Below are 19,237 nucleotides of genomic sequence, written 5' to 3'. Positions count from 1 at the left end.
AGAGAGAGAGAGAGAGAGAGAGAAGAGAGACAAAGAGAGTAACAGAGATATGTAAATGGAAAATGTACTATCCCTATATAATACGCTCACATCATAAACGTGTCATGTAAGTCATGTAATAACACTACGACAGCAAGTTCATAATGAAGGCACTGTCTACAAAAGGTACGAACGGCCACGCAGCTCACTTTAATCACGGGTGATTAGAAAAGCCCCCATGATGATTACTTCAACATTATCATGAGATTGCTGGGGGACGGCTGCCCCTGTCACGAACGGAGTGTTTTACGCTGATTGGCAAACCAGATGTGTCCGTGGAGCCGCAGCGCTGCTAATTGCAGAGAGAGCAGCTGGGCCCTGCGTTTCATAACGGCCGCTTTATTTGATGTCGGCCCGCCGACGCGGACTTCAAAAGCCACTTGCTGCCATTACTAATATCAGTTCTTCTGCACATTCATTTCATCACTGATCATAATACTCGATTATTTGATGGAACTGATGGGGCTGATTGAATGCCCATTTCCTGATGGGGGGTGGGCGGCTTGTAGCCGGCCCATGGGTTAGTTTAGCTGACGACTCATCCCTTCGGCTCTGTTGCTAGTCTGATTGCAGGGGAGGATGGCTGGGCCCAGGGTTTCTAATGGCAGAACCAGCTGCTCTGTTTCGGCACAAACCTCACCTGTTGCTCATAAATGTATTTTTAAGATCATCTTCGTATCCATTACACATTTCGCTGGCAAGCCACTAAAGGAGGCAGAGGCTGTTCCAGGGGACAGTGCTCTAATGACCAGAGGGAAACGTGCTTGTGTGTGTGTCTGTGTAGGAGAGAGAGAGCGAGACAGAGAGAGAGAGTGGGGGATGGAAAGACAGAGGGAGAGAGAGAACACAACTGCGACCACTCGCGTCTGTCTGACAAGGGCCAGGTCACTGTTCATCTCATTGTTGAATGTAATCGGACGCAGGGCCAGGTTCTGTCCGAAGAGCCCCTGTCGATGTTCCGCGCTCTCTGAACTGGAGACATTCCACGTGGCTTTTACAAGTGTGGAACGGTCCGGAAGTTTCTGGGAAAACGCTTAGCTTAGAGATCTGTGTTTAATGGCGAGGCTTATTTCAATTCCTGATGCAATTGAGGGGAAGGGTTACCGCCACACCTGTTCTGTGGGGATTATTCCAGTGTTATCCCTGACAACGGCACAGAAATGGGGGGAAAAGGAGCCTAATTTTTACAGCAAATGATAGCATGGGGTAAACCATTAAAACCCCCACACTATATCGCCCCTGCACACACATACTCCAACCATTTCCATATGATGGAAAATGGTAGAAGGCTTCATAAAACAGATGGTCAGTTGTTCCATCGGCATTGTTCAAAATCTTTGCCAAAGAAAAAACAAACAAAAATAGAGCTAAAAGAAACAAAAACAAAATGAACAAAATCAAACCAGAGTTTAAAATAACAGAGTTAAATTCAAGGCCTCTGATGTTACAGCGAGCTTCTCTAAATGTTTCCCAGAATGCCTTGAGCCTTGTCTTCTTCATCCCCATTATGCCTCGCCGGGGCTTCAAATGGTGATTTGTTCGCCAAATAGTCCATTCACTTTAGAGCAAAATGGGAACGAACCCCCCTCTTTCTTTTCAGAGGTAATTAAATCTTCAAAGGACCATTTTCTGTCCATCTGTATCAAGCTCAGGCTGGGATAAATAGGAGCTACACATTCCCAATAGAGGGGACACAAGGGTGACGTAGGAGGCATGCTTATCCTTCCTCAATTAGATGACCGCCATCAGCATTTATAATTGTGAATATGTGTATACATGTACCGTGTATGTGTGTGTGTGGGGGTATTAGAAGGTGATATGGCTTGAGAGAGGCTGAAAATAAGAGCCTTTATGAGGACTTTAATAAGTTGAAATATGTATGTTGCTGGGTTAATAACACTCCACCTGAAGAGAAAAACATCTCAAGAGGGGAATGTGATGAGACCAGGTGAGTGGCAAAGTGCTTCCCAGACAGGTAATCTAAGATGTGCGGTGCCACAACCGGGCACCAAAGAGTACAGGAATCGATGGAGGCAATTAAAAGTGAAAAGGAAGGACATTTGACGAGACTGCCGCTACGCCCGCCGCCTGAGTTTAATGTCAAAGGCGCAGAGCCCTGTCAAGCTGAGGGGGTCAAGTTCAAGTAAACTTGTCATAATTCCTCTCTGTTGGGTGACAGCCAAATGGAGGACTTCATATTCAATTTTTGTCTAACACACATACGCTCACACACACACAATGAAGTTGGCATCAAGCGAGCGAGGACAACAGTTCCTTTTGTATCTTAATTTTTATTAATTAAATACACCATACTGGAGCAAACGTCTCTGAAAATATCACAAATAGATTTCTCTCTCATTCAGCATTATACGTTGGTGAAAATTTCTACTTTACCAACTATGATCTTCATGTTTATATGTCTGTCTGTCTATTTGTCTGTCAGTCAGTCCGTGTCTGTCTGTCTGTTTGTCTGTCTGTTTGTCTGTGTCATGTTTGGAGTGGTTTCAGGATTGGAAGGGGGAGGGGTATGGCTAAGTTGTGTTTACTGGGAGCAGACTGTACTGTAGCCACATTGGACGAAAAACATTTACATGCATACATACATGGTAGTTTTTTTTTTTTTTTTTTTACAAATACAACAAGAGTGTTCGTGATTAGATTTCCGCACAAAAGAAAAGCCACGGGTACTTCTTGTTAACCCAGTCTTTTGTTTTTTTTTTCTTTTTATATCACCCCAAAAATAAAACACATTCCCTTTTACAACACTTAAAATATAGAGCGAGAAGATACCATGTCATGAAAGAAAAAGGAGGATAGATAAGAAAGCAAAATGGTTAAAAGGAAAGGAATATGGTACAGGACAAGTCAGGTCGCCCCACCCCCGAACAATTTTCAAAAAACGGACACAAACAAGCAATTGCAGATTTTTGGGGAAACAAAAAGAAGAAAAAAATGCTGTAGTTGATTAGCTTCTTGTCTTCTATTTCCTTCTGCGCACTTCTTTTTCACTTTCTCTCTCTCTCCCTGCCTTATTTTCTCTCCTTTTCTCTCAACCAGAGATGTCCTGTTGTCATCCAAGTCTGGATCTCCATCCGTCCATTTATCTTCCTCTTTCTCTCTCTCTCTCTCCGTGTGTCGGAGTTCCTCTGGCTCTGAGCAGTCTCTTTTGAGTCCAGGTTCATGGAGTCCTCAGAGAGTTCTCTCCCGTGCACATTTGCACAGAGCCTCATGTGGTGTGTGTGTGGGAGGGGGGTCTGTTTGCGATTGAAAATGTGTGTATAGTTGGGGGAGGGGGGCACTGGGAGAGAAGGAGGGGGTCAGGATTCTGCTGGACCTCGGCAGGCGATGGGGCTCGGGGTAGTTGCCTGGGCAGCTCGACTGCTGGGGCTGCTTAAGGTGCTAAAGCAGTGGAGCTCTGTAGGGCCGGCTCAGGCGAGTGGCCTCTGGAGGACAGAGATTCTGGAGAGCGAGGATTTGACTAGAGACCAGGGCAGGGGGCAGGGGGAGCAGCGGATGGACCGCCAGCGGGCAGGCGGGCAGGCTGGGGTGGGGGGCAGGGGGTTCCGAGACGTCTTGAGCACGAGGGTGAGCGAGGGCTGAAATGAAGGCACACATCCTGCTTCCTGCTGCAAGCCTCCTCCTAACAAACCTGAGAGACGGACACAAGGGACAAGATGAAAAAGACGTCAGCGATGCTCGTCAATCACTTGACCAATCATAACGTTCAGACAACAATTCAAACAGTCAATTTCCAACAAATGAGTGGTAGTGGAATACACAGTAGGTGATGGTGGGAAAAGGATTTATCATTTCAGCTTTTTGTCTCTGCAACCTCTCCATCCAAGCACCTCCTCAAAGCCCAAACAGGAAACTGCTGCCCATCAGTGCAGACAGGATGTCCCGCCTCCTACACCTGGACACTTGCGGCCATCGACACACCACCACCGTCCCGCTAGCCTGCCTGCCCGCTGCTGCTCCGTCGCTAATGAGACGGGGGCGTTCAACTGGGGGCCGCCTCCGCAATGACATCTCGGAGCGGTGGAACACTATCGCACCCCTGCCAGGCCGCCCTGAGCAGCCCCCTCACGTTACATTTATTGATCAGCCAGGCTTCAGGAGCCATCTGCCACTCTGTTTCCTGCACGTTAACTCAAAGGCGCGGCGTGTAAAGTCCTCCTGTCTCTCTCTCTCTCTCTCTCTCTCTCTCTCTCTCTCTCTCTCTCTGTGTCTGTTTCGTGTAATTTTAACAACACTCAAAACACCGCCCCCAGGGTGTTGAGTTTCTGTGAAGCAGAAAAATGCTGAGAGAGAGTGAAAGAGAAAGAGAGAGAGAGAGCGAAGGAAAGAGAGAGAGGAAAAAAGGAACACAATTATGCTCTTGTCTGCCCCATTGTGCTGTTTTCACAGGCAGCAAGAATGATTTTTCCTTTTTTTCCTCCTACTGACCCCCTTCTTCTCTTCTCTTTCCCTCTTCTCTCTCTCTCTCTCTCTCTTATTCTTCATCTCCTTTCTTTTGTTTTTAAGATTCTAGGGGGCAATTTACTTTTCCCTCCTTTCCTCAAATTACTAAGAGGGTTTGCAGTCTATTAGTAATTGCAAACCCCCTCCTCCTCCTTCCTCTCTGCCCTCCCCTCCCTCCCACCTCCACCTCCACCACCACCCCCCACTTTCGGGGGGCTAATTAAAATGACGGAGGCTGGGAAGGTTGGGCTCCCCTGGGTGGAGGCTTGGCATGAGAAAGGTAATTTGTCTGTCCTGAACAAAGAGATTAGAGGCCAAGGAGCCAGGAAGCCCCTCTTAATAAATGAGCATCAAATGTCCTGTGCCACAGACACGGACAACACCAATTATGTCACCATGAAATCGCACATGAGAGGGAGGGAGGAGGGGGAGGAGGAGATTGTGTTTATGTGTGTGCTGTGCATGTGGGTGTGTGGTTGTGAATGTCTGTGCATGTGTGAGTGAGTGAGTGAGTGTGTGTGTGTGTGTGAGTGAGTGAGTGAGCGAGTGTGTGTGTAAGTGTGTGCTGCCCCTCTTCACTCCAGTTCTCTCCAGTCCCCTCCTCTCCCCTTCTACTCTCCTCTCTTCTCTCCCCTTCTCTCTTCGTCTACTCTCCTCTCTCCTTCTACTCTCCTCTCTCCTTCTCTCTTTGTCTACTCTCCTCTCTCCTTCTCTCTTCATCTACTCTCCTCTCTCCTTCTCTCTTCATCTACTCTCCTCTCTCCTTCTCTCTTCTTCTACTCTCCTCTCTCCTTCTCTCTCCTCTCTCCTTCTACTCTCCTCTCTCCTTCTACTCTCCTCTCTCCTTCTACTCTCCTCTCTTCATCTACTCTTCTCTCTCCTTCTCTCTTCTTCTCCTCTCCTCTCCTCCTGATGGTATGGCTCACTGTTACCTCCTCAACTCCATAACCCTAGCACCCAACCTGAGGCTAGTTCTGGCCAGCACATGTCCAGTCTGGTTAGGACTGTACAGCACCTAAGCTGCTACACACCCGAACAGCACAAACCCTCCAGCAGTCCACAAGAAAACAACATGGGTAAATAAACAAATAAAGGAAATAAACAAAGTCAGAGATTCACATTTAATAATACTTCCTCCTCCATCAGTTCCCAGCTGCCCTGGCTGGGTGGCAGTGTATTAAGGAGTGCAGCAGCCACCCCCAACCCACCCCACCCACGTTGTTTATTTATTTATTTTTTTCTTCTGGTGTGGAGGGAGGTGTCTGCGCATATTTAAGAATTCTATCCGCGCTATAATTAAGGCAGCGTGGGCCAATATTCAGATTGCATTTTAGCATTAATAATTCAGGTGTTTTCACTACAATTGATGTCGGCACATAAATAAACAATGAGCCCTCATATTTACCGCGGCAGACGCGGTGCGGGCGAGTCAAGAGAAGAGTGAGGGGAGAGAGGGAACGAGGGACAGAGAGGGAGTAAGTGAGTAAGTGAAATGAGAGAGAGAAAGTGAGAGAGACAGAGCAGGGCTTAACCAGACATTTAAAATTAAGCTAGATAATGCAAAAGGCTTTCAATTTGAAACGCGAGGTGCTCTTAGCGCTGATTTGTTAAAGTGACAAGGCCTTAAAAGGCCCTCTGATGGCTGTGAGGGTAGAGAGAGGGCGAGGAGGGAGGGGGGCTTAATGGAGCTCTTTGCATCCCACTCTCACCACAACCAACACCCCCTGCCCCAACAACACCACTCTTCTACGCCTCCACCCCGCCACCACCCCCGCTGCCACTGCAGCATCACCTAGTCAAGGTGAAACACACACACGCACGGGCGGGCGTCTCGCCTTTCTCTGCCAGCCATCAGAGTCCTCCAGACATCTCCATCATTCACTCGCACACTTTTTCCGTCGGAGTAAAAGGGACGTTCTGCCTTGCGAGGCCTAGTTAGCAGGACCCTGTGCGATCCGATAGCCCAGTTAACAGACTAAACAATCCATCCACCACCACTGCCGACATTCCACCCTAAACTACGTACACAGGCTTCTGCATGGCCAGCACTGCCCTCTCCTCCTCAGTCTCGTTCCTGTTCTACTAAGATTGCAGGTCTGTAAGGGCAATGCAAAGTCCACAGTACACAGACAGAGAGAGAGAGAGAGAGAGAGAGAGAGAAAGAGAGAGAGAGATGACGAAAGAATGACCAAAACTGGGATACGGGGTGAAATCAGCAAACCACATTAAGACTGTGTGGCATATGACAAGCTTAGACTGACGCATAAAGTATCGTAAAGCTCATTAAAAATAGCTCCGATCAAGTGCTTTCTCGGGCATTCATCAGGCCAGACTTCTAAGCATCCGTCTTGTTGTTCTGAAATGCTTCATGAAATAAATGCGATTTTCGCCCCTTTCTTGGCCCAGACGAGTGGCGCAAAAGCTTTCGGCAGCACAGTGCAAAAGGGGGCCGAATGCCACTCGGCTAATGCCCCAGAAGTCCGAGCCGTGGAAAAAATCCATGGGCCATTCAAAAAAAAATTGTCTTTGGTCAATAAGGTTTAATATATATTTGCAGAGGGTTATTGCACTGTGGAGTGAATGAGTCAATGTCATCAATACACAATCAGAATGAGTCACGATGAACTTTTCCCCCCTCTCGACGCATGTTCATACACACATGCATGTGCGTATACACACACACACACAATACCTTCACACACACACACACACACACACACACACACACACACACACACACACACACACACACACACACACACAGCTCTACTTTCTGGTCTCCTGCCCATGCTTGGGCTTGCGTTAGCAGGCCTCTCATTTTTAAGGAGGTTGACATTAATTGATACAAATTAGCTCTCTGGGTGACATGGCTCGGCGTGGCTCGGCACTTCCGGGCTGTGGCCTGAGGCTTCGTTAAGCAGGACTGATGGGGCTGGACAGGTACAAATAGAGAGAGGGGGGGGGGGGAGAGAGAGAGAGAGAGAGAAAGAGAGAGAGAGGGAGAGAGAGAGGTAGAGTGGGATAGAGAGAGAGAGAGAGAGAGGTAGAGCAGTAGAGAGAGGTAGAGCAGGAGAGAGAGAGAGAAAGTGAGGGCTGCTCCCGTCCTGGCTGCACGCTACAGCACTCACACTCGCTTAGCCTTACAAACAAACGTGTTATGTGTTAATGTGTCCAAGTGTTTTTATGTTCAAATCTCTGCTGTCTCATGGGCTGTATGTAAATCTACTGTTGTGTGATGATATATTTTGTGTATGTGATGGCGCTACAGATCTGTGAAAATGAATTTCCCCACAGGGACAAAAAACTAAGTAACTCACTAAAAAAAACAGCACACACAACCACAACTGGGCATCACCACCCACTTAGTATTTGTTTACATAATTATACATTTTAGTTATTCATGTGCGTTTGCGTGTCCATATTCATGGGTACATGGGCTGGCAAAAAAGCTTAACAAAAACGAAAGGAAAACACTCCAACTAATTCACCAACACACACAGTCGTGATTGTGCCTAATCAGATGGTGTGACCATGGCAGAGGAGGAGGAGGAGGCGGAGGAGGAGGCAGAGAATTGGAGGAGAGACAGTGGGACAGGCCACTGAGAGCAAGCTGACTGCCAGAGAGGAAGAGGAGGAGGAGGAGGCAGTTGGGAGAGGAGGGGGAGGGTTACCTTCTGGTCTGGCAGTAGTGGATTCGTCTGCAGTGAACTCAAGTGCCCGTTGATGAGTGCTGTGGGTCTGTCGTGTTCGCAGAACAGGCTGCCGTTGATGTAGTGGAACCGGTCACCGGGGACGAGCCGGTTCCGGCAGGTAGAACACGTGAAACACTGCACAGGGGAGAGAGAACACAAGTCTATGTTAGCCACAATGCCCTTCTTTGCCTTCTTAACACTGTCACAGTCACAAGAGTCAGTAAGCAGATTTGTAAGTCACATATGCAGTGATGCTGAGAATATAGAACACTACCATCAAATGCAGTGACGATGAAAAAAAATTACAATAATCCTTTAATTAATTTCTTCACCCGCCCACACCAAATGACACAATTAATAAAACCTTGTGGAGATGATTGGAAATGCTTTGTAGTCAACCATTTTGCTTCCAACTATTAATATGGCAAAACACAATATTCTTAAGTTATTAGTGTAAGCTTTACGTATAGGTTAATGGCAGAGTCCTTATCATTCTAAAAAGGAGAAAACTATTCTCCACATTCACTTTATTTTTAATGGCTCTGCTACTGAACTTCCCTGTATCTGAACGTTATGCCAAAAAGTTGATTTTATATTCTCAATGTCAAACTGAATTTATTTGACTGATGGGTCAGTGAATACCTGCTTTGTGAATGAATAGGAGAATTTTAAGTATGCTGTTTTGCTGTCAGTTTTGTTTTACCATGTTATAATCACTGTCCATACAATGCTGTAGAATGACAGGATATACTCAAATAAACAAGTAAAGTATATTGTTAGATTTTGTGTTGATTCAAATGCCGAGACAGAGCTTGTTTTTGCTGCTGTGTTGAATAAGGTAAAGTGAGTCATGGAAATTCATGAACAGCGTCCAGCCCGACATGTTGTGGTATCATGACAAAGTCGTGTCGCTTCCAAAAAAAAGACGTGCAACAAATGTCTTCCCGGGCAAGCTAAAGGAGAAAAAGTACTCTAATGCATTCATCCTGGTGAATCATTTGCCCGCTCAGATACTCAGTGACTAATACATTAGTAATAATGCAATTATTACAACAGATGTACTCTATTTACATGTGAATTGATCTGCATAAGCTGTTTCCAGGCTCTTAACTTTATAACAGATAAATCCCCAGACGAGGGATTAATAAAAGGATTAAAATTAAATGTTCATTTCCTTTCGTCTTCCATGATTCCCATTTGGATGTTTTTCTCTTTCTGTTTTTTCGCTTGTTAAGGGCCCAGTTGTGTGTTTCTTTTTTCCGCCATGCTGGAGGTATGCTAAGGTGGGATTTCTGTGCTGCGCCCCATTCTGTGTGCGCTGATTTATAATTTAGGTTTGTGCTGTACTAACACTCTAAACTATGCAATTTACTCTGTTGCAGCTGGGCGAGTCATCTGTGCTTCACAACGCTACAATGTGCCACGCAGAATCTGATAGTTGCTCTGCTTTATTTCACCTTATCTGGTTTGATAGCCGAGGCCGACTCACCTTGAGGTGGTACACGTTGCCCTGTGCCCGCATGACCAGTTCGCTCGCTGGGATGGACTGTCCGCACGCACTGCACGCCCCACTGTTCCCAAATAACCTGTTAACACACACAGAAACACACACGAGTTAGGACCGAGTAACTGTGTATACGTGTAACTGTACAGTATAATATACACTCAACATATATACGTACAAAGACTACATAGCCAGATAAACAAAGGCCATGTTGATGAAATTCGACTGTGTTACCGCAGCAGTGTATGGTATTGGAAAGTTGACATCACAAAATGACTAAATCAGATGAGCATAGAGTACATGCATGAGTCGCAGGCTGCGGATTTGTGTTTGTATGGGCTGAAAGCCCTCAGAGAGTCTGGTCTTTCTAAAAAGAAAAAAAAAAAAAAAAAAAACAGCCCAGCCCAGCCCTCAGCCCTGTGGTAACTGATGACGCACACCAGTACATAAATGCATGTGTTCTTTTTTCAAAAAGAAAAAAATACATAAAAATCCACCCATCTCAATGCCATTTCTAATAGTAGGAAATACAAAATCACAACAATACCAGGAAAAAAAAGTTCAAATCCACCATTCAGTGCTTCTGGAGTCCATGCACTAAGCATTACCTTTGACACGGGCTCTCTCTCCCCCTTTCTCTCTTTTTTTGCTACCTAATAATAACCAGGGAACATAAGCAATCAGAGACTAAGAGGATTTGATTGTACATCTAGGCGGAGACACCACTGCTTTGGCCATTAGGGCTCGGGCTGGCGTTCTGTCAGGCCCGTGTTTCCATTAGAAGCCTCCAGCTCCCCGCTGCTGATATATAATGTGCATGGGGTTAACCTTTTCAATCATGGTGTCAACACTTTAGATTTGCTTCTGCTCATCTCTTTCGTCCCTAACCTTCTCCTTCTACTGCTCCCTTCCTCTCTCTCTCTCTATTCCTCCTCTCTCTCTCTTCCCCCCTTCCTCCTCCTCCTCCTCATGGTGCCACTTGATAATGAAATGCTTGCTCCGGCTTTCCTTCTATCTACCTTCGGAGTCCACAATTTAGATTACTTCATCTCGCCCAAGCAACAAACTGAATGAAATTTCGATTTGAGCAGAAAGTAATTTACCGGGATCTGGGCCCATTTGTCATCATATCTCACCGGGTGTTTGCTCTATCACTGCACTTTTCCTATGCAATCAAATAAGACCACAGCATCTGACATGCTCAGGAAGGAGGGGGAGGGAGAGGGAGAGAGGAAGAGAGGAAGTGAGGGAGAGGGAGAGGGGAAGAAGAGAGAGATACGGGGAATAGAGGGGAGTGGTTAGTTTGAGGCTGGTGTGTGAGTGTGCCTGCACATGAAGACATTTGGCTCCTACGGCTAATGAGCAATTTGAGACAGAGAGAGAGAGAGAAGAAAATAAAATAACAAATGCCAAAGAAATGAAGGTTAATTATGTACAACACTGACCTCAAAATTCAACACAGGTTTCGTGCGGTTTTTACAATAATTGTTTTTCTTTTTTTTTTCATTATTATTGTAGAATTTGCATTCCGTGATTTAGCTAGCTCTCCTTCTGTTCCATTACACCATGAATTGAGACATATGATGAGGGCACAACCATCAAAGGAATCTTGCATGTCTGTATTACCTTATTTGGTCTCACAGTAACACATGCATCCACTTTAAAAAAAATTAAACGTTCTCTAAACATACTCAAATTGTAAGAAGGCAGAGTTGAGAGGGGGAGCTGTGACAGCATCTCATTTAAAAAAAAAAAAAAAAAAAAAAACCTCTTTACAGGGAGCTGGAGACACGCGTTGCCGTGGCAATCGATTGGAAAAGCTCAATCAAAACTCAATTTCAAAAGTAATTAGTTGGAAGTCCCGACGACAGCCGTGCGATTCCGCTGCTCTGGCTCCAGTGCCAGATGAGGTGGCAAACGTCAAGCCAACACCTCGCGGAGACGCCGCTGTTGTGCGGAGAGCGTTTTTTTTTTTTGCCGCGCGGATCTGCCAACTGGCCAGCCGCAAATAGGAGGAGGAGGAAGAGGAGGAGGACACGGTTCCCTCAGACAAAACCTAGCCAGCGCCTCCTCCACCAGACGAGGGAGAAAGACCTCAGCGCCTCAGAAACAAACCCACTGCCTCGTCTTGTTGGATAAAACACACAACGGTAATCACACATGATCTGAATGATCGACTTACATTCCTAATTTAAAAGAGAACATTCTAAATTTCAACTAATAACTCAACATATTTTTACACTCCATTTACTGATCTGCATACCTCACTGTGTTTACAATTGCTCTGTATGTATTTCTTCATGGGGGAATTTTCAACAGCACTCTTACATATACACAGATATGTTAACCAAAAGGACTCTAAAGATTAGCTTAGTCAGTAACCATTACATTTTATCAGGGGAATTCTAAACATGACAGGTTAATGACTTGACCAGGGGATGGCTTCTGCTGATAGTGTTTGATTTAAAGGCCTGCAAGCTCCAGGGCACTCACTCAGGTTCCTATCAGTCTCCATGGGTTAGGGCTTAAAAAAAATATACCCCTCCTCCACTGAGCCTAATGTTGGGATAAGGGTAGGTGGGGGGTGGGGGGGTTCTCTGTTTGATGTCATTAAGGCCAAGGATCTTTCAATGCAATGAGGAAAATAGATTTACAGATTGCCTTTCTGGCCCCTTTTCAAATGGGTAGATTTCAAAGGGTGGCCACTTGTTTTGTTGTTGTTGTTGCTCTTGTTGTTTTACACCCTTTCTGAAGGCCTGCCTTGTCAAAGGATTGTTCCATTGACTAACAAACAACAACTACTTGTCTCTTTTCAGAATGACGGGTGGGGGTACAAGACTTCTTCTTGTCAGCACATACAAAGTCTGAAGCAATGCAAGCAAAGTCTCTGCTGCTTGTCTGTGATAATAACAGCAAGGAGGAATGCAACAAAGTGCAACATGGAGCAACATCCTGCTCGGCCATCTGGCATTGGCCCTCCTGTCCGACGGAACCTCTCAGCACAGGGTGGTGTGTGTGTGTGTGAGAGAGTGTGTGTGGGGGGGGGCAGAGTGGTACAACAATGATTCCTGCGACACAGTCCATTAAAAAATGCCTTTCTGCATCAGCAGCCAAAGCACCTTAAAAGCACTAGGCCATATTGATACTTAACTAAGGGCTTTGCATAATGGCAAGGCAGCATTAGGGCTGGGGAGAGAGAGAGAGGGAGAAAGAGAGAGAGACAGAGAAGAGAGAGGGAGAAAGAGAAGGGGTGGCAGGGAAGAGAGATAGAGGGGGTGTCAGTAGGAGGGGTTGAGGGCAGCAAAAACAGCCAAATTACACTTGGTTAATTCAGAGTAACAGATCTGGACCCCAAGTGTATTGAGGGCCTTAAATTAATTCTGTTATGACAAATCAAGATAAACGTTTCTCCTAAATTGCGTACGATTTAATTAATTTTGGCGGTCCCAATTTTATTCCCCCCCTTCCCCTCCCTCTCTGGCCTTCATAGTTCACATGCTCTCATGCGGTCACAGTCCTGGAGTGGGCAGGCTTCAAAGTGATATTAAATAACCCAACTATTAGATTTACCTAGCACGTTCTATTGGAAAAGTGCCATTTAATTACCAAGGCCTATTCAATTAAAGGGACAACATTTTTCCCCCTCAATCTCCAAGCTACATGATTGCTAGCTACCTAAATTGTTTCTCCTCTCTCTGTCCCCCTCCCACTCTTTCAATCTCTCTCTCTATTACAGTAACCCCACACATATAATACCACCTCTGGCATATACACAAAATGATCCAAAGCAATCATGGCTTCAGCTCCAACCCCCACACACACACACTTTAAGGCTAAAGCTCACCAAATCTGTATCATCTGTGGGCCTCCAGTGGGCTGGGCCTCTGCTTTGCTTTGCTTGTTTTTGCACACGCAAACAGCCCACACACACACATACACACACACACACACACGAGTAAAAGCGGCGGCCCTGTGCGTGATTGATATGTGATGGCTATCATTCCAGGTCATCTGCAGCATCTCCCATTAGGCGTAATGCAATGCATCTTCACTCATGTGTCCAAATCAATCCCTCCACTTTTTTTATCCCCCTCCTCCTCTTCTTCTCTTTGCTTTTTTCCCCTCTTTTTAACAAAAAAACAACACTGGCAGCATTTGTGACAGCATGGAGATATAACACCATTATTTACACTGCGAGGGCAATTTAATAATCCATTACAAAAATAAGAGTGGCTCCTTTAAAGCCTTGGAGGCATCTGGCCTTTGCAATAATCCTCCCTCTCTCTCTCTTTCTCTCCCTCTCCCCCTCTTCGTCCTTCGTTCTCTCCATCTCACTCTCTCTTTCCCTATCTCTCACTCCCTCCCTTCCACTCTGTCTCAAAAGCCAATTTGGTTAATTAAATGTTTTGTTTGCAATGTGGCTCTCATTCATTTCGGACACGTCATTGGGAGCAGAGTGGAGCCAGGGACCAGATCTCATTAGATAAAACCCATCAGGGCTAAAGGAAAATGGAGGGGGACTCTAATTAAAGCTTTTAATTGTGTGGACTCACTGTCAGATGTTTTCCTTTGTGTGTGTGTGTGTGTGTGTGTGTGTGTGTGTGTGTGTGTGTGTGTGTGTGTGTGTGTGTTTCTCTTATCTCTTATCCAGATCACAGGCTTGTGCCGAGCTGTGTTTTAGTTCCATTCTTCCAGCAGGGCACACTCATTACAAGTGGAAAGGTGTATGCACGGTCTCTTTCTCCCTCTCCCTCTCTCTCTCTCTCTCTGTCTGTCTCTCCTTTTCTCTTCTCTCGCTTACCCTCATTTTAATTAGGCTGCAGGCCCCATTACGAGCGAGGTGTCCCTTTGACTTGATCCCATGCAGATAGTGGAAGGAGTGAAGGCGCTCTTGAAAGTTTTGGGCTCGTCCTGCTACCTCTCCCTTTCTTGTCCTCCTTCTCTCTGTCTCTCTCCCTCTCTCTATCTGTCCACTGACATCCATCCATCTGAGCTTTGGCTAACCGTTCAGGAGCCTGCTCCTGCCAAACAGGCCATTCTTCGACGACGAGGAAAGTTCAGTTCACGCTGCTGCTCGCACATGGTCCACACGGCTGGCATGCTGTTTGTGGACTTCCGAGGTATCTTAAAATATCTTAGTCATGGCCTCCAGCATAAAATAACAAGACTATGATTTCTTGTGGGGTAGTTATTTCCTAATTAAATATCAAAGTCAGGATTAATACCATCATATATAATAATATGCTAAAGTAATCTAAGTAAAACTGAAGTGTGACTATCTTCTTTGAAGACTTACAATATCTCTACCTAAATGGAACAAAACAAACTTCTTTAAACCCCAGAGTAAGCAAGTGTTACCAAATACCCCCACCCACAGCCTGGCCCTCTTCTCCCCGACTCCCCTTCCCGTATGTCCTTCTCGGGATAAAGTAGTCGCGCAAGCGAGCGGTCAGGCAGTCAGGGGTAGCCATGCCACATTAGCTGAATGAGAGAGCCGTCACCGGCCTCTGCTTAAGTGTCAGATGCACTTACATAAATATTTAAAAGGGTCCTTTTTGCTAATTAAATTGTCTGTTTCAGATACACAAAATATGGCAGACCAGGGCAAGCAAGCCCTTTTAAATTCCACCTGAGCTGAAGGTCAGCGCTGCCCGACACCGTAGAAGTCTCTAGCGTCTGGTAAAATAAACAAAAGAATGAAGAGGCTATTCTTTTCACTCTTGCTAAATGGAGAGATGGAGAGAGAGGTAAAAAAAAAGCAGAGCCAGCAAAAATCACAGATGTTCAGAACAGAGAATCTTCTCCTTCTCAGGCTGTCAACATGTCGACAGTTTGAACTCGTTCTCTCTTTTCTTTTTACGAGAGGAGAAGCTTCTAGGAGTTCCCTTTTAAATAGACATGTCAATGGCAGAGTTTTAACATGTGCACTCTCCATGGAAAGTGCATTCCAAAGTCCAAAATAAGGTCATTAAACCTCCTATAACTTTTCCCTCCACCATATTCTTCATTCCTTGTGTCAAAAACAGCCGTCGCCACAATCACACACACGAGCACACACACACCAGCCGATGAAAGCTCATCTGACAAATTGTCCAATTTTTCCAATGCAGACCATGCATGCCATCTCTTTCATATCAGATCATAACACTGTCATTACCAAATAATGATCTAGCACCAGCTGTCTATGTCCGTGTCTATCTTTACAGATAATGCAGCAGGGTTTCCGCATTGTGTCTAAAAAGATCTAAGCAAAACATCCAATCAAACCCACTTGCCTTCACACACACACCTGAGTGTGGAGCTGAATCAAATAGTACCTCACAGACACCCCCACACACACACACACACACACACACTCAAATACACACCCACGCACATGCACACACACACACACCTGATGTAATCGTTTCTGCAGAGGATCATGCCGCTCTTGGTGTAGCACGAGGTGCCGATCTCGCCCAGCTGGGCCTGGCAGCAGGAGCACTTGAGGCAGCGACTGTGCCAGTAGCTGTCCATGGCGTAGAGCAGAAAGCGGTCGGCAATCTTGCCTCCGCATCCGGCACAGCGCTTCCACGAGAGGGAGCCGGCTCCCACGGGCGGTGGCTGGGTACTTCCTCCTGGGTTCACCATTGTCCCTGTTGTGTGACAGACACACACAAATGACATTCATACATGCATCCATGCATACCAGATGCATCCATATGGACAAAAAGACGGGTATATGCATACCAACACAAATGTAAACATACAAGCATGCCCACAGATACACGCACACACACACAGAAAGAGAGAGACAACAGAGCTACGGTAAGGGGAATATACAGAGTCAGGTATGTGACAAAAGTTCAAGCAACAGTCTCTTGTGTTTGAGAGAGGCCACCACACATCCTGTGAAGCTCCCTTGCCACTGTATTAGTTTCCACAGCACTGAGGCTTATTGTGATTAGGCCACGGTGCTAATCAGGTCCTGTGGAGGCCTCAATTATTCAAACAGTCGGAGAATTAAAACATTTAGCAGGGCCTCTCTGAAACCTGCCTGTCACCTCCAATGTCCTCAAGGCAGCAATGGCAGGAGATCAAAAGCAGGGCAGCACATGTATTGACTATGCGTAGCCTACAGGCGCTCAGTGAGGAAACAATGAGGAAGGAACACTTTGCTTAAATTGTGTGTGCACTATTTGTCTGTTATATACTAAGGCACTCACTCCTTCTGAAAGCTAAGCTCAAACATACAGCACAAGTCAAACTGGATTAGCCCTTAAATCCTGTTGCCTAATTTGCAGTCTTTGTTCCTTTTCAACATTTTGAAATAAATACTTCAATGGGCCTGGTTTGTGACTCATTGTGACAAATTATTGCCCCCTGACAACACATTAAAAAGTAGTGAAAACTTATAAACTTGAGTAATTTTGTCAGGCTGCAGATCAGCCTAGGTCACTGTTCTCTAAGGCACATCTACCCAAGATAAAGTCTTGCTGTCAGACGTCGGGGCAAACTCTATGACCAATCCTTTGAGTATGTGTTATAGTTTTGAGATGAAGTGAAATAAGAAAATGCCTTGAGTTGACAGCGACTTAGCCTAACTCGTTAATGTTGGAGGTTTAAACATCGTTGGGCGCTCTAATCTGTCCTTGATCCCTCATCTGGTTGCTAAGGTCGGCTCCTGGCTTGCTCGGTGATGAATACTCTCTCACTGATAACACGCACTCGGTAAAACAATTTAAAAAGCATGGGTCTTTTATCCAGTTGTCTAAATGACTTTTAAATAGCGCAATGCAACAAACACTCCGGTATGTTTTCGCTCAATGTGTGTTGAGGATGTAGCCTTGACTACTTGTTATCGCTGATAATAGAAAAGCCATGGAAGTCATATGAACAGAAAAGCATGCGCACACTAAAGCGAGTCCCCTATTCGTGCTATGAGAAAAGCTCCCTTTCAAAAACATCCAGGCCCAGACAAACATGCACAGTTCGATCATATGCACGTCTGATGTCATATGGTTGGGTCAACAACGTAGCCTAAGCTACATGGTAAGATACGGCGAGTCACTATAATGTAACAACAAACCAACACGTCCTCAATGATTGCAACACTGTAACGTTCAACGTCTTATTCCCCTCTCTCGCCATTATCTAGGCTACTGTTGTTATTTATATGCAGTGCACGTATGTCTGTTTCAGTCTTCAACCGATATTTTATTTTTAATCCTTTTCCAATTTCGTAGGGCAGGCAGTCTTCATGGCGAGCTAAGCCAAATCTTTGTTGAAAGGTAATTAGAGGAGAGAGGAGAGGAGGGGGAGAAAAGCATTGCACTGAGAGAAGCATTCACTAACCCCATTAGGGAAGGCTCTTAGGGACAAGCAATACCTCAGTGCTGATTAAATCTAAGAAGAGATGAATCAAAAAGTCCGCCCCGAAAGTGACTCCTGAGATAAATAAGATCGGACCGTCCTCAAGTTTCATTCCGAGTTGGGTAGAGAGGGGATTTGGAGAGGGGGTGGGGGAGCTTTTAACTTAAATGGTCTAAGTCAAGTAATTACATGGGCAGACAATTTAGGCATCCTCTTAGAAGTAGCCAGGAAAATATAGAAACACCGACGAGCGGGGATTTTTTTAAACGGATCCCTACAAATGATAGGGAATGTTAAACAAAACAAGAAGGGTGTTGGCAAAAATCACATTACTATACTTACATCACGTTAGCAACAATATCAGATAGGCCTAATATATATTTAGGATGACGGTGCCCTTTGTAAATAGTTGTGTAGCGAAGCTCTAAACCTGTCCACATTTTTACACTGGTCTTGTATTTCGTCTTGCTGAATTTTAACAAAGTAACGAGGGAGTTCAATTCACATAATCGAGCGCTCATTATCTTGTGCAGTCCTGAAATGCTGCCAACCAACAACAACTGTGTTCGTATGCGCTGTTATTTTTGCATCATATGGGTTGCATTGATATTAAAGTAACGTTGACATTGTTGGAAAGTTCAGAATATATTAAACATTACTCTGGTGCACACCCACCTCTTTTGTCTCTTTTTAGTGTAATGATTGGATCTTTCAGTTCACGCCGGTTAATACGAAAATGTAATAAGCAACAGTCCCACAGAAGTCGACCGACGGCTTGTATAGCAGTGGTCCAGCAGTCCGTGAGGAATCGCACTAAGTCCGTTGGATAGTGCGCGTCTGAATGGTGTTGAACTGCGGAGGGAAAGGCAAATGGAGCTTTCAGATTATATTTCCACTAGAGCAGTCCTGGCTTTGCCGTCTTTCCTGTTCTTTTCACAGCTGCTTCTCTACCAAAAATAACAAAGTTGTGACGCGAAGTCAGTTATTTCCAGGTAGTGTCTCTGCCATACAAATGTGACCAAAATGCGCGTTAATTAATTATGGACGTCTTTCCTCTTGCTCTGCTCCCGTCGGAATGTCTCGTTTGCAGTTGGCCGTCGCTGTACATGTGTCAGTGACAGCAGAAAAATCCTAACTAAACCTCCTCTTGGTGGATGACGTCAATCACTCGCTAGCCAATACCGACGCG

General features: G+C 45.5%; 1 protein-coding gene across 1 annotated transcript; it reads right to left on the bottom strand.

The window, feature by feature from the left end:
• Positions 1-2,310: 2,310 nt before the first annotated feature.
• lmo4b (LIM domain only 4b) lies at positions 2,311-19,152 on the bottom strand. The gene is made up of 5 exons (XM_048252592.1): positions 18,724-19,152; positions 16,091-16,331; positions 9,682-9,778; positions 8,172-8,327; positions 2,311-3,688 (listed from the first exon to the last, which is right to left on the bottom strand). Exons 2-5 carry the CDS (start codon positions 16,324-16,326, stop codon positions 3,680-3,682), a joined length of 498 nt encoding a protein of 165 aa, XP_048108549.1. The 5' UTR covers positions 16,327-16,331; positions 18,724-19,152; the 3' UTR covers positions 2,311-3,679.
• Between the last annotated feature and the right edge of the window lie 85 nt (positions 19,153-19,237).

Source organism: Alosa alosa, chromosome 9 (genome assembly GCF_017589495.1).
Source record: "Alosa alosa isolate M-15738 ecotype Scorff River chromosome 9, AALO_Geno_1.1, whole genome shotgun sequence".
Lineage (NCBI taxonomy): Eukaryota > Metazoa > Chordata > Actinopteri > Clupeiformes > Clupeidae > Alosa > Alosa alosa.
Note: the sequence above shows the minus strand (reverse complement) of the source record. Positions and strands in the feature narration are given on the sequence as shown.

Bases quoted from the DNA above. Each gene is read 5' to 3' on its own strand.
- lmo4b (XM_048252592.1), bottom strand. From the start codon at position 16,326: ATGGTGAACCCAGGAGGAAGTACCCAGCCACCGCCCGTGGGAGCCGGC. The intron at 9,779-16,090 runs GTGTGTGTGTGT...GTGTGTTAACAG, and splicing joins TGCAGAAACGATTACATCAG to GTTATTTGGGAACAGTGGGG. The intron at 8,328-9,681 runs GTGAGTCGGCCT...TCCCCTGTGCAG, and splicing joins GCAACGTGTACCACCTCAAG to TGTTTCACGTGTTCTACCTG.